Here is a 15240-nt window from a genome sequence, read left to right as displayed (position 1 = left end):
GCCATGGTATGTGAAACATTACGATGTATAAACTACATTGCATCAGTGAACATGACACTGTCACATTCAAGGCTTAATACCAACTATATATTGTACTGTCATAAGAGTTTGGAAAAAGAGTGCACTCTGTTGTTGGTTAAAGGACTTTGAGAAGTTTAATATTTCTTCCAGTAAGCCATGGACAACTATTGAAAGAATACCATTGTTTATACAGGAGCATACACATGATCACAGTTCTTATTCACTGCTTATAATTTTTAATTGGCATATATATTCCATTAGAAGGGATAGAGAGGAAAGGGACAAGGTTATGTAAGTAAAGCTTATGTAGCATTTACTTAAGGTCCATTTTTATTTATTTTATTCTAATTATTTAAAATATGTATACAGTATTCCATTTTTTTTAAAAAAAATCTCAAACCAGTACAGTTGTAAAAAGTCATAGATACATAGGGATTATACCAAAGGCTTCACTGTCAAAGCACCCATCATGCAGTAATGTAAGTATCTGCAACTAGTCCTACCAGACAAGCTACTACACAGAATGACTTAAAAAAACAAACAGCTTGAGGAACATATTTTTCCTTAGGAAAAACATCGATACAATAAAAACAATATACCCTGAGCTTTACAGAGAATAGAGTGTTATCCACTGTCCACACAGATGATGTCTCAAATTACTTCATTTCAGAATTTTTTGTTAGGAAAAAGCAAAAGCGCAATGCCCACTGAGTCTTCTGTAATTTACTAGCAAAGCTAGAAGAAGAACAATGTCAATCTGTTATACTACCAGCTACCTCCAAATAGAAATACCAGCAATTATTGATTTTAAAGGTCACTGCCAAAAAACCATTGTTTGTACATCAAGACTTAAGATCATAATTCAAATCTAAATTCAGCCATAAAGTTCATTAAGTGATCCTGGATCGGTCACAGACTCAGCTTAACATAGCTTGCGAATAAAACTGGAGGTGATGGAGTATGCAAACTATCCTAAATACACTAAATGATGAGTGGAATAAAATACAGAATGAGGGGGATACAACAAATCAAGTGCCCTTAATACACTACTAATGTTATTGTTTTACAACAGTTAATTTTTAAACTGTAATTATATTAGTATTAAACCTGCTGAAAATTATCCTTGTATTTTTAACATTAGTGCTTTGAACAAATGTTGTCATATATTTTTAGCCAGTTAACTAAAGACTGGATCTAAGGTCTCTACGTGAGAAATTCAACTCATAAGACACTTGCAGGAAGAATAGGAAGGCCACTGGCAATACTTTTTCCTTCTCTGAAGCTCCCTGAAATGTTGCCCTGGGTCCCAGGAAATAACGCACGGCACAGGGAACTGTAGAGGGAATTGTGTAAATAGCCTCCCCATCATATTGTAGATTTGCATCACTATAGTTGGAAGATTTTTTTTCTGTCAGTGAAAAAAAAGCTCTAGATTCAACCAAGAGATACCCCCTTCCCTCCCCCGCCCCCGTTTCAGTCTCTACTTTGGTCAAATACCCAATTCTACTTGATACATCTAGAACATGTTTCAAGGCATAGTACTCCTTACCAGTAACAGCTGTAAAACAACACTGGAGACACAAAGCCATGTAAACCACATGGTTGCTGCTGCTGCTAGCAAATTCCAGCCTAAGCTTTTGATACAAGACGTATCAACATTCTTCTAAATCTCACAGTAATTGGGCAATGGTTACTGGGCCCTCCCTTGATCCCTGATCACTCTCCAATAATAAATGTCTCCCAACACCACTGTAATTACATCACTTCTATAGTTGCACTAACAGCCTATACTATGTCATTGTGATTACTATCAGATCAAGACTACAATCCTACCACACAATCACTGATGTGTAATAACCTGACAGGATAACATGAAAAATCAGAAATTGTATAAAGGGACTCCTACATCCCAACATGTTTCTGTCAGCATCCCCTTAAAAATAGAATTTTAACTGTTCCAGTTTTAATGGAAGTTCCTCCCCTCCAAAAATCAGCTAACAAGCAACAGTATCCCACATGTTATAACTGCATAGTAGGTAAGGTAAAGGTAAAGGTAAAGGTTTCCCTTGACGTAAAGTCCAGTCGAGTCCGACTCTAGGGGGCGGTGCTCATCTCCGTTTCTAAGCCTTGGAGCCGGCGTTGTCCATAGGACACTTCCGGGTCATGTGGCCAGCATGACGACTCGGAACGCCGTTACCTTCCCGCCGAAGCGGTACCTATTAATCTACTCACATTTGCATGTTTTCGAACTGCTAGGTGGGCAGGAGCTGGGATTAACAACGGGAGCTCACCCCGCTGCGCGGTTTCGAACCGCCGACCTTCCGATCAACAGCTCAGCGGTTTAACCCGCAGCGCCACCGCGTCCCCTGCATAGTAGGTAAACATCTTTTAAAATTGCAGATTGTGAAAAATAAAATAAAACGTAATGAAACATTACCTTTTGCAGTTATTTATAGCCTCCATTGAACTATACCTCAAAGTCCAGATTCAATTATTTTTCTTCTTCCATAGCATAAAGACAGCTTGTTCTGCCTTAGAAATTCACTAACAGACACACCAACCAGCATATATGCTAATTTAATATTTTATCTTGTTATCTTCATGCAACCCTCAAATTCCCAGAGCAGAATTTTTACTTTCAGTTGTTAAAACGAATCTCCATGAATTTATCTGAAAATCTGTATGGTGAAACTTCCAATTTCCAAACCTTGACTGAGTAGACTTTGAACAAAATTCCACTGCAATGTGCATCATTTGTATAATTAAGCAAAGTTTGTCATTTGCACCCATTTACATCATTTATGTGATTTATATTGTATGATAATACACTTACATCAACACCTAATTTGCATCATCACAATCATCTACATTGAGACAAAGTTATCCTTTTTTACACTGGTCTGTCTTTGCCAAAATGAACTACACAACCCCATAACATTGGCTGCAGAGACCCTTCTTTATTCTTTGAGGCCCTCCCTCTAATATCACTTACATTACTAGATACAGTGAACATGTTTTTTTCATTTATTTTAATTCACATTGTATTAGATGTTTAACTCTTTGTAAGCTGCCTGGAGTCACCGTGTGTAAGTTGGGAGGCCTTATAAAATTGTTTAATAAATAAATAAACAAATTTGCTAGTCTAGTGAGAATTGTTGTATGCTGCTTTAAAATAAAATAGACAAGCAATAAAATGTCTGCTTATTGCTCACTTACTCATACTGTCAAAGGCTGATGGAATATCCACCCCATCAGAATCTGGAGGCTACAAGTTGCCCCACCTAGAGTTAAAGTTTCTAGCTGTTAATTTAATTTTGACATTAATGTAATCTGTCTTGAGAATACGTTCTTTTAAAAGCAACCTGTAAACATTTAAAAATGACAAGAACAAAAAACAGCTTGAGAACTTTGGTGAAATTAATAGTTGTGTGCGAGAAAATGTAAGAGTGCATTAAGAGATTTTTTTTTTTAATCGTATGGCGTAGCAGTTTGGTGTTCATGCTGCTTTTCTTGCTGGGAAATCCTTGTGAGGTCCAGCAGCCAGATGTGTAGACTATTTAGTCATGACAAGTCACGTTGCCCAGGGTGCACCACGAGGCTAGTCTACATTGCTTGGAGTTGGGCTGAGAGGGAGTGATTGGCCCAAGGTCACCCAGCCAGCTTTCATGCCTATGGCGGGACTAGAACTCTCCTACCATGCCTGATTGGCTCTTGGGCTGAGAGAGAGAGGGACTGGCCCAAGGGCACCCAGCTGGCTTTCATGCCTAAGGCAGGACTAGAACTCACAGACTCCTGGTTTCCAGCCCAGAACCTTAACCACTAGACCAAACTGGCTCTCTTGCATTAAGAGCGTGTGTACACGACAGTCAAGCTGCTAACAGGTAGCTTTTGCTGCAGATTAAAGTACTGGCTTTCCTCAAGATGAATTCTGAAGAAAAGGAACATACTTCATTACCTTTCTCAGTTAGTACACAGCTAAAATTATGGACATTTGTGCATTACCATTTTTTTTTGCAGACCCATCTATCTTATTACCTGAACTGTTTTTCTAGTCATCTGCCCATCTCACTTGTGATCTAAGGGCCATATGGCTCCAAATGGTTTAGAGAGGCAAAGTTCCCTCAAAAGTTGCTACCGAATTCTAATTTCTAATATGACAGATGGGAAAATTATTCAATACATGGGAAGGAATTATCTTGATTGTATTTAATTAGAATATGAATGAAGTCAATTTGAGTTTCTAGCCTGGATCTATTTGGGAAATGCTCTGTAGACCATGTATTTCTTACCTATTCTATTGTGAAGTATGTTTATTAGGAAGTACAACATAAAGCATCTATTTCTCATGGATCCACCTACAGAAAATTTATTCTTTGTAATGAAAACATGATCACATTTGCATTTTGTTTGCAAAACACAGCTTCCCAGTCACTTCCTGTGTACTACTTCTTTGTGAACAGAGAAGCACAGAGTCAAGGAAGACTCTGCAAAATAATTTTTTTGTGCATGGCAAATTAATGCCACATAATTTTACAGCAGATTGATGACCACTGAGAACACATACATGTCAATTCCAAAATAACTACCTGTGAATACAGGATGCTTATTCTTAGGACAAGTGGTACGGGACAGAAGCCAAAAATATAATCCAAGGAGAGGCAAAAGGTCTCAATTCCATTTATTTTTATGCTAACAGTGAGAAATTCTTTAAACCAGCTTCTGTATTGCAAGGACAACTTTTGCCTTCTTTCAAAATAAAAAGCTTGCTTTTACAAAATTTTGCATTTGATATCAGTAACATGAAGAATGCAATTTTATATTAGCATCCTGCTAATAAAAAGAGTATGAGGAAAACATCTCCGATACTGCTTACTTTCTCAACTATAACCAATAAGTACCTAATATTTTCGCCTTTGACAGTTCTCTACAACCTGTAACATTTGAATTTGCAGACTGCCTATTTTACCTTTAATATAACTGCTTACTGAAAATAATTTTATGACCTTGACTGTATCTTCTTCAAAGACAAGATTTGCTAGGATTAATCCATTCTTGTTGGATATATCTTTATAACATTGTGCATAATTTTTGATCTGAACTTGATCTGAACTTGAATCCTTGATGTTCCTTAGAAGTTTTATACTATATAGCTGTAATCTTCTAAGATACAGTTGTAATCAAAATTATTCAACCCCCTTTGCAAATCAGGTTGATTGTCAAAATGTACAGACTTCCAGCTGTTTGCAATGAACAAATCAAACAAAAGCAATTGAAATAGCTCAGCACAATGAATACTTCAAGTGGTGCCCCAAATTCAACTGAAAATGCAACTTATAATGACTTCTCCAGTCTCAAAATTATTCAACCCCCTGAATAGAATCTGGCACAACACAGCACACATACGGTATGCAAAACAGGTGTTGTCTCAAGCACACCTGATGCAACTAATCAAGTTGCACCAGGCGTGCCTGAGCTGGAACACGTGAAATACCTGAACTGGCTAGGGGTTCATTCAGTGTCACGTTTGACTGCATGTTAGAAATACAATATGGCTAAGTCAAAAGAATGGTCCAAAAAGGTAAGAGAAGAGATCATCGCCCTTCACAAACAAGGAACAGGATACAATAAGATAGCAAAGGCATCGAATGCTCATAGAGACACTGCTGGAAGCATAGTTTGCAAGTTCAAAGTTTAAGGAACAGTGGTGACACTACCTGGACAGGGCAGAAAAAGGAAGTTGTCAGTGGCTGCAAGCAGATTTCTGAGAAGTCAGGTGGAGAGAAACCCTCGAGTGACTGCAAAAGACCTGCAGCAAGACTTGGTGGCAACAGGCACTGAGGTTTCAGTGAGCACAGTAAGGCGCGTACTAAACACAGAAGGTTTCCATGCCAGAACTCCCAAGACGTACACCACTACTGACCCAAAAGCACAAGAAAAGTCGGCTCCAATATGCTCAAAATCATATCAATAAGCCACAGAAGTTTTGGGATTCTGTTCTGTGGAGCGATGAAACAAAACTGGAACTTTTCGGCCTAATGGGTCAGCAGCACGTCTGGAGGAAGAACAACAAAGCATACGCCGAAAAGAACACTCTGCCTACAGTTAAGCATGGTGGTGGCTCAGTGATGCTCTGGGGCTGCTTTGCATCCTCTGGCATTGGAAGCCTGCAGTGTGCGGACGGTAAGATGGATTCATTGAAGTATCAGGAAATCCTAGGAGAAAACGTCATCCCATCTGTAAGGAAGCTGAAGCTTGGGCGTCATTGGACCTTCCAACAGAACAATGATCCCAAGCATACCTCAAATTCTACTAAGGCTTGGATGCAGTAGTAGTCCCGGAAGATTCTACAGTGGCCATCACAGTCACCTGACTTGAACCCCATAGGAAATCTCTGGTGGGATTTGAAGGTGGTTGCAGCATGCAAACCCAAGATTATTACTGAACTGGAGGCCATTGCTCATGAGGAATGGGCTGAGATTCCTCAGGAACACTCCCAGAAGCTGGTGTCTGGCTATGCTTCTCGTTTGCAGCAGGCCGTAACAGCAAAAAGGTGCTCAACTAAGTACTAAAGATGCTTGTCATAAAGGAGTTGAATAATTTTGAGACTGGAGAAGTCATAAGTTGCATTTGCAGTTGATTTTGGGGACACCACTTGAAGCATTCATTGTGTTGAGCTATTTCAATTGCTTTTGTTTGATTTGTTCATTGCAAACAGCTGAAAGTCTGTACATTTTGACAATCAATCTGATTTGTAATGGGGGTTGAATAATTTCTATTACAACTGTAGTCCACATAGGCTGCAGATTTCTACCACAGCATGACGATACTGCACTCCCCAGATTTTTTGCAACTGGATTACCAGGACCACAGAATAGCCTCTCTAAAGAAATTTGACAGAACACACTTTTCCCTCCTTTATTTTAGTATGCTCCCCAGATTTTTTAATTCTACCATCATGTAGCTATATTGTAATGTCAGTCATGTAATCATCTGTATATGTCACCCTGCGTACAAAGCCTTAACAGGAAACCACAGTTTATTTTTTAATTTTTATAATTCTAAATTACATGGGAAGCTTCCATGGACAGAGCAGGTTATTGTACACAGTAAACGCAGAAAAGGGGAGGGAGGGGGCAGTAGTGGTATATTCTCCTTTTGTATAGAGGCTACAAATTATAGAGGGCTATATAGTTTGTTGCCATTTAACCATGCTTCAAAATGCCATATGTTATGGGATGGATAAAATAAAGCGACAGAAGATGGAAATTTCTTGCATTAAAATATTTTTTTAATGAAACCCTAAGATCTTTAGAAATAGTTTTATAAAATTAATACAGAATATAATAACTGAATATAAATGAAACTGTGCAACTAGAATGGATAAAATGCAATCAAATTTAAAGCTGTAAATGGCCCTTTTCAGATAATCATTCTTAGGAAGCATGTCTTTAAATCATGTTAGATGTGCTGAACTCAATATATTAAACATGCTCAGTTATCTTCTGTTTAATTCTAAACACAATTTATGAAGTCTTATTGATTGAAAACAGGATAAATTTTCCAATTCAAAATTTTTGGGAAAACCCACATTGCAGAATCAAAAAATGGCTTAAAAATTAATCCAGTTTTATGAAATAGTATTTTCTAGGTTATCTTTTAATTTACACCATCTGTTTAAAAAACTTTGCATGAAATATTGTTTCAGTGAAACTTTATTCCAGGTAAGACTGTAGCTATATATCTTAAACTGAATCAGTCTAAAAACACAGTGATTGCTATGTTAAGTAAAATTTATAGTCATGTGAAAAAGCACAACCCATTGAATTTTAACTTTTTCAACATATTTCAACATATATTTGATCTTAATTTCAACAACATTGATAAAGGGGAGATACACACACACACATTCAATCATGTCTGATTATTGGAGACTGCTGGGACAAATCCCTGCAGTTTTCTTGGTAAGGTTTTTCAGAGTGGTTTGCCATTGCCTCCTCTCTAGGGATGAGAAAAAGTGGCTGGCCCAAGGTCACCTACCTGGCTTTATGCCTAAAGCGGATTAGAACTCATGGTCTCCTGGTTTCTAGCCTGATGCCTTGACCACTACACCAAACTGGATCTCAAAGGGGATATACTGTAACAAATATCATGCACCATTTACATTTTGTAGTCTATTGTGTAATTTCAATAAGCATAAATGCAAATTTTCCATGTGGAAAAGTAAGTACTTCCCTACATTTATCACTTCCTCAAGTACCAAAGATTAGAATCAAACATGCAAGATCAGGTGCAAATGAAACATCTCAGAGAGGATTGGGGAGGAGCTTGTTTTATTGAAATCTCAGACATTTAGTTGGTTCGCTCTTTGTTGTCAAAGTGTGTGGTATCTCCATGCCTAGTTCAAAAGAGCTGAGACTTTCAGAAAGAAAATTCTAGATGCCTATGAGTCTGGGAAGGAATTTAAAAAGATTGTCAAACGATCAGACATCAATCATTCCGCTGTCCAGATCATCTACACATGGAGATTATTTCAAACAACTGTCAACTTGCCCAACCCAAACTGTTCCAGCTAGTACAGCATGAGCAGAATGCTAGATGCTGAAAGAAGTCTCTAAGAACCTCAGAATTTCATCACATGACCTACAGGTAGCTCTTGTTACTACTGATGTCAAAGTGCATGAGTCTACTATTAGAAAGCTGCTGTGCAAATTAGATCTACATGGTGGGTGTGCCGGGAGGAAACCTTTGCTGTCCTCTGGAACATCAGGACAAGACTAAAGTTTGCTTATGATAAAGACCAGGACCTCTGGAACAATGTGCTCTGGACATTTGAGGGAAAGAGAGAGTTATTTGGCCACAATACCAAAAGACATGTTTGGTGAAAATCAAAGACAGCATTTCACCAGAAGAAGCTGATACCAACTGTAAAGCATGGTGGTGGAAATGTTATGGTTTGGGCTGCTTTGCTGCATCAGGGCTTTGGTGGCTCTCCATCACAGAATCCACTATGAATTCTTCATTGTACCAGAGGGTGCTTGAGGATAATGTGAGACCATCTGTCAGAAGACTGAAGCTCAACCAAAAGTGGACCTTGCAACATGACGATGACCCCAAACATTCTAGTAAATCCACCAAAGAATGGCTAAAAAAAAGAAGAAGAATTTGAGGGTTCTGGAATGGCCACGTCAAAGCCTGGATCTAAAACTCATTGAGATGCTGTGGGGATGGTTTAAATGGGCTGTGCATGCAAAAAAACACTCAAACATCACACAGCTGAAAAAAATCCTTCCAATCTATGTCAGAGACTGGTAAAGAGTTATAAGAAACACCTACTTGAGGTTGTTTCTTCCAAAGGGGGCAATACCGTGTATTAGCACAAAGGATGTACTTACTTTTTCCACAGAAGGAAATGGCGTATCTGTTAACTTCTTGTTGAATGAATGATTGCAAAGTCAATTTTCATAGATTTGTTGTTCAAATATCTCACCTTTATCTTTATATACTGTGTGAATGAGGATAAAATATTGGTATGTCCACATATGTTTAAAAAAAAAACTTTACACAGGATGTACAGTACTTACTTTTTCACATGAATGTATGTGTATCAAGCTGTATAAATGTCTTTAATATAAGACATATCTCCCCTTTATTTTTTAAAACTCAAGGTGGTGTACATAATCCTCCCTCTTTCTATTTTTCTCACAATAACTCTGTGAGGTGGGTTGAGTAGAGGGAGTGTCATGAGTACTGATGGTGAGCAGAAGGGGGCCCCTATCCAGGGGGAAAAACGCATGCGTAGTTTAGAGTTTGAGCTGTCATTCAAAGAGATACAGAACAGACCCGCCTTGACTTTTGGGGTTTATCTGTCTGGGTTTTCCCACGCTTCTTCAGTTTGGTAGGATTTTCTGCTACAACAGCAGTAATAAAACACTAGAGACTTCTTCCTCGTCTCGGCGTGGTTCTTGCTTAGTTTGGACAGAGAGAGAGATTTGGCCCAAAGTTGACCAGGCAGCTACTATGCCTAAGATCGACTAGTCTCCCAGTTTCTAATCTAGTTTATTAAAAACTACATCAAACTGGCTCTCTTATGATACCAAATGGTAAATATAGTACAAGAAAAAATACTACAGAAAAGTATGACTGAGACTAAATGGAATATTATTACAGATGCTGGGAGCCAAATCCTGATTTTAGGAGCTTCTGTTCTGTATAGTACTGTAAGTTGATCCATGTTTACACTTTTCAAGTTCTTTCCTGCTTAGCACTTGGGTATCTGCAAATTCACCCGCTCCGTGCGGAATCTGTGAGATTGAACATCACGGACCCTGAGGGTCAGCATCCTTGGTGATGGCCCTCTATTCTGGAATCACTTATCCTGAGAGAGGGCCATGAAGACTTGGCTCTGCAGGAGTGCCTATATGGAGATGGAATGGAAGGATGATTACTCTTCCCTAAGAATTGGTCAAATATTTACAAGGGACGTTGAGGAGGGTACTACGGTGCTGTACTTTTTAATACAGTACTGAGGTCTTGTAAGTTGTTCAGAATCATCTCACTGGAACAGTATTGATCCCTAAGTATTAAATATTAAGAAAATTCTTTAGGCTCCTCTGTCAAGTAACTGTCTATCAGCATCTGTTGCTGGAGTGGTCTGGCTCCTTAGACCACTCCAGAGACATACACATTGACACAATGCAGTAAAAAGCTACATTATAACTATTTTGTGTTTTAAAGAGGGAAATGCAAAATATGTAGTTCTCAAACTGCATCTCAAAGAACCTAGTAAGCTCAACAAAAAAAACCACCTTAGATGATATGAAGCTTTCCTGATTTAATTGGTACTGTATTAAGAGGACAGAAAATCATATTTTAGACTACAGTTTCAGTTAATACGATATAACAATAAGTCTTAAGTGTACACTCTGAACTATGTTCCACAGTCTTCAGCAACATACAGTGCTTCCACAGTTGATGCTCAAACGTCCAAAAGGATTTTAGATTTTTTAGTACAGTTGGGTGAGAGATTGTAAGTCTGCTCTTTAAAAAAATGGATCCAGCTTTTATTTTTTCAAATGATCAGCAGCTCACTCAAATTTTTAGAAGTAGGATGTTCAACTGGATGCTGGATAACCAACTCCATCCATTCCTAGATAGCACTGTACACCTTGGCCTTGATTTTAAGACTTAAAACTGCTTGATTACAATGGCAGAAGCTCTAAAACTACCAAAGTTTTGCTCTCCCTAGCTCAGTATTGTCTCTCCCAGCCATAGGAAATGTGGGGCCTTCAGTACTTGCTGGGAATGATACAAATTGGAGTCTTCTCCAACTTCTCTGAATTGTTGCCCTTTCCTTACCATGTCCAAGATCTGCTCTCAGTTCTCCCAGGTACTTGATAGCACTGACTGTAGTATCATTCTGGACTGCTTTGGATATTCCAGCCTATCAGCTGTTGAGTTTTACAGATAGCAATGCAGGAACAGCATTATCAACTGTTATACTTTTATTTGTTCAGCTGACATTAGGAAGGCAATACTGAAGAGAAAAATGGAACTATTTCAATAAAATAAACACTATCTTAAGAGTTTAAACCCATTGTAAAAATAGATAACATCCAGCCACATTTATTATTACTGATATCTTTTCTTTTTTATTAAAGCAAGACAGATAGAGATCACGTTCTTATATAAACCATTATGAATTCAAATATACTTTAGATATCAGCCCATTTACAAGGACTCCTGATTTTCTAGAACTCTGAATATCCACCAAGCTATATAAAATAGGTTTTGTAGGTAAAATGTATGCTCTTTACACCTGAATATGGAAGGAAGCTAAAGATACCTAAACACGATGTGACACATCTTTGTCAGAATTTATTTTATAACTGTCACATAAATTTAGTATTAAGTCAATTGGATTTTTTGTACAATAAAGCTGAAAAGCAATATTTAAAGTTGTCCTATGCAAGCTCCTGAAATTATTTTTACTTTATTAAAGCAGACTATTAGAAAAATCACCTATTTTCATAAGAAGTACCTGTCTATAAGTCTTCAGTTATCATCTTTATTTTTTTAATGTAAAATATTAAGCAGTGTTTCAGAGCTTGGTGCTCATATTTCTTTAAAATATACCCCATCACAAGGAAAGGCAGGGGAACATGGCCATCTAATTCTATCTGGTTGACATTTAAAATATCTAGGTTGAGGAAAAGCAGAATTATTACTACCCTAAATCTATCACATGCTCCCCAAGACAAAGTAACTTTAGACATGGCTGGACCAGGAGATCCTGCACTGAATTTCTTAGTCGTAAAATAAACTAGTATTGGAATACTGATTGTTTGGTTCAAAATACTTCACACTTTGTGAAAATAGTAAAATAAGTGAAAATAGTAGTAAAATAATAGAAAACAGTAGACTAAGACCATACATACCACTCTGAGTAAATTGGAGGAAGACCAGAATACGAATCTAATGTATCATAATTGTCCACTTTTTCACTATTATCAGTTGTGGCAACATTATATGGCTTTAGTCCACTGAGATGCATATCTGAGTGAAGGGTTAAAGGGCCTTTGGACAGAATATTATGCTAATTGACAATACACCACATCAAAAAAAATAGGCATTTATATTCTTAATTGAAAAAACTACTTTTTAATGTGGGCTACATCAATTTTTATAAGTCACTATGTAAGTATTGGGGTAGGACTCACTTTTTTTTTTAGTAAAAACATCCTCTTTCTCAATGCATCCTCATCAAAATAGCAGAATGTTTCTCATGAGCATTTAAAGTGTGAAAGGATGAAATGCAGTACTAAATGTATTTTAAGATTTTTTAATCAATGTAGGTTACGATTACATCTGATACTTTTCATCTCTGTATCATAGGGAAATAGTTGTGCTCCATCTTAAATATATTTGCCTTCAATCTTTTTTTTCAGTGGTTTTTATATTCAAGAATAGCTTCTCACCAGCTCATCCATTTTAACACCTCATCCCATGCAGTGCATTAAGCTATGTTGTTGACTTGTTTTTGGCTTAGCATTTTGTACACATAAGGTTAGCAAACAGACAATAGTTTAAGGCTTACTCACTACAACTATGAAATAGCAGACTACATCAACACATGGGCCCTCTGTCATTTCCTTCCTTAGTCCTAGCTTATATTTATGGTTTGCTCAAGCCCCTAACCAATCTGTAAAAGTCCAAGGCAAGATTAGTTAAAAAGAACTAGAAATTGACCAAATAAGCCACAATTATTTGCTTACCTGAATTCTGGCTTATTCCACAAACTACAGCTTTTCCTAAGCTGCCATAGTATGAAGTCTATTATGAAACCTCGCCTGTTTCACAAACCCGTATTTTTCACTCTGCTTTCACACACGCATGCAGAAAACTTTGCCAATTTCACCAACACCGGGGAAGTTGCACCAGAGAGCCCAGATACTGCTGCCAGGATAAACCCTCAGCATCAAGGGCACATAGCACGACTTTCATCTTAAAACAAACCCACTGGCAAAGCTTTTCCTTGTCAGATTCCCTGGTCAACTGGACTGAGGAGCAGACCAGTAAGGAGTGTATCCAAACCTGGCTGAAGGGCTGCTGGGCCTACAAACGGGCACAGGAGGGGTGGCTTCTTCTTCGAATAATTCAGAAAATTATACCACCACTGAAAATGAGGCCTGACACTTCAGGTTGAAACGGCAGAAGGGCTCAGCAGTCTTTCAACTGGACGGAGGGCGAGGGAATCACACCCTCAAAATGAAAAGGATTTAAATCGCGCCTCCAGGAGCTATAGGCCATTTTCTCCAGGGAGAGCCTCCCTGGCGAGCCAAAGCCGACGGAGTGGGGCTGCCCGCGAGGCCTGGCTTTCTCTCCTCAGCCGTTGCTTCTCCCCGGCATTTCTTCCTTCTCGGCGGGCGCCCCTCGGGGCAGCCCCCCATCGTCTGCCCCCACTACCTCGCCCCGTCCCCTGGAAAAGCAGCGGCAACGGCCGCCTCCCGCCAGGCTCCCCCAGCCCGCGCCTGGCAGAAGCGAAAGAAAAACGGGGAACAACCGCCGGGGTGCGCCCGCCGCCCGCCCATCACCCCCGCCCGGCGACCGCGGAGGGCAGAAGGAGGGAAGCCTGACCTCCTCGCTCTTCAGCACCTCCTTGAACTCCCGCTTGATCCGCTGCACCGCGATATTGGCCATCTCGGCAGCGGGACCCGCCGATCCGCCGAACCCCAGGCCGCTCCCGCCGCCGCTGAGCCGGACCGAGCTCCGCCACCCGTCACCACCGCCACCGCTGCGCCCGCTGGTTAAGCTCCGGCCCGTCCAAAATGGCGCCCGCGCCGAGCATGCGCGCTGTGGCGCCCAGAGCCTGCCTCTTCCTCTCCGTCAGAGGGAGGGAAAACGGGGGGCGGGGTCGCCCTGCTCCGCGCAGCGCCAGGGGCGGGAGGGGCCCCGGGAAGGAGGCGGGAGGCGGGGAGGCGGGGAGGCGCCTCGTTGCCGCTGCCGCCGCCTCGGCCCTGCCGCGAGGGCCGCCGGGAAGTAGCGCCCGCTTCCCTGACGGAACTGGGGGCCCGCCTCGCCCGTCCTCCGTGGCCGACGGATGGGGTGGGTCGCCTTTCGGAAATCCGAGGCTGGAAGTCGTCGGGCGTGAGCGGCGGGGGCCCGTCATGGCGGGCGGGAGGCGGCGGGGCGAGCCAGCGCTGAGGCTGTCGTGAGGAAATCCGACCGAGGCCGGGAGGGGGCAGGTCCCGGCGCCCTCGCCCGTGTTTCGGCCCCCGGCTTGGTCTCGGAGCGCCTCTCCCGAGGCGGATGAACGCCGGGGAGCGTCTGAGGCCCAGGGAGGTGGGTTGCAAACTGCCTTCTGCAGCGCTGTTTGTGTATCTGTGTCCGTGTGTGTTCCCTAAAGGGCCGGGTGTGGGGTGTGTTGTGTGTGTGTCCGTGTGTGTTCCCTAAAGGGCCGGGTGGGGTGTGTTGAAGAGCAGTCATGAGGCCCTTCTGCATAATGCACTTACTGCCTGCTGCACAACATCAAAGTTCGTGTTGTTGTACAGTATGCTATTTTGTTACCACGGCATGCAGAAAGAGTGGCCTGTCCTCGTGGGCATGCGGTCGGGGTTTTTTTTGCCTTTTTCAGGTTTGCGGTTATTTAAGGGGCAAAATGATCGTCTTTGCAGAATGGCACCTCTTCCATCTTCAGAATTTCTTCCGAAATAGACTGTTGCC

The 15240-nt window shown here is 40.7% G+C and overlaps 2 protein-coding genes across 3 annotated transcripts in view; one reads left to right on the top strand and one right to left on the bottom strand.

The window, feature by feature from the left end:
• Positions 1 to 14356, bottom strand: part of UBE2K (ubiquitin conjugating enzyme E2 K) — a 36105-nt gene extending 21749 nt beyond the window's left edge. Inside the window, exon 1 of one of the 2 annotated variants that reach the window (XM_063310678.1) lies at positions 14155 to 14356. In XM_063310678.1, the coding sequence (XP_063166748.1) occupies positions 14155 to 14217 (63 nt within the window). In that variant the 5' untranslated portion in view covers positions 14218 to 14356. Of the gene's footprint in view, positions 1 to 12455; positions 12598 to 14154 lie in introns of those variants that run through there. The other variant, XM_063310677.1, reaches the window with a different exon arrangement.
• A 213-nt stretch (positions 14357 to 14569) lies between these two features.
• The window catches only part of SMIM14 (small integral membrane protein 14), a 40592-nt gene continuing 39921 nt past the window's right edge, over positions 14570 to 15240 (top strand). Inside the window, exon 1 of the mRNA XM_063310706.1 lies at positions 14570 to 14859. The gene's annotated coding sequence lies outside the window, so the exon portion shown is untranslated. The remainder of the gene's footprint in view (positions 14860 to 15240) is intronic.

Source organism: Candoia aspera, chromosome 8, assembly GCF_035149785.1.
Source record: "Candoia aspera isolate rCanAsp1 chromosome 8, rCanAsp1.hap2, whole genome shotgun sequence".
NCBI lineage: Eukaryota > Metazoa > Chordata > Lepidosauria > Squamata > Boidae > Candoia > Candoia aspera.
The sequence above is the reverse complement of the archived record's forward strand: the minus strand, read 5'-3'. Positions and strand labels throughout refer to the sequence as shown.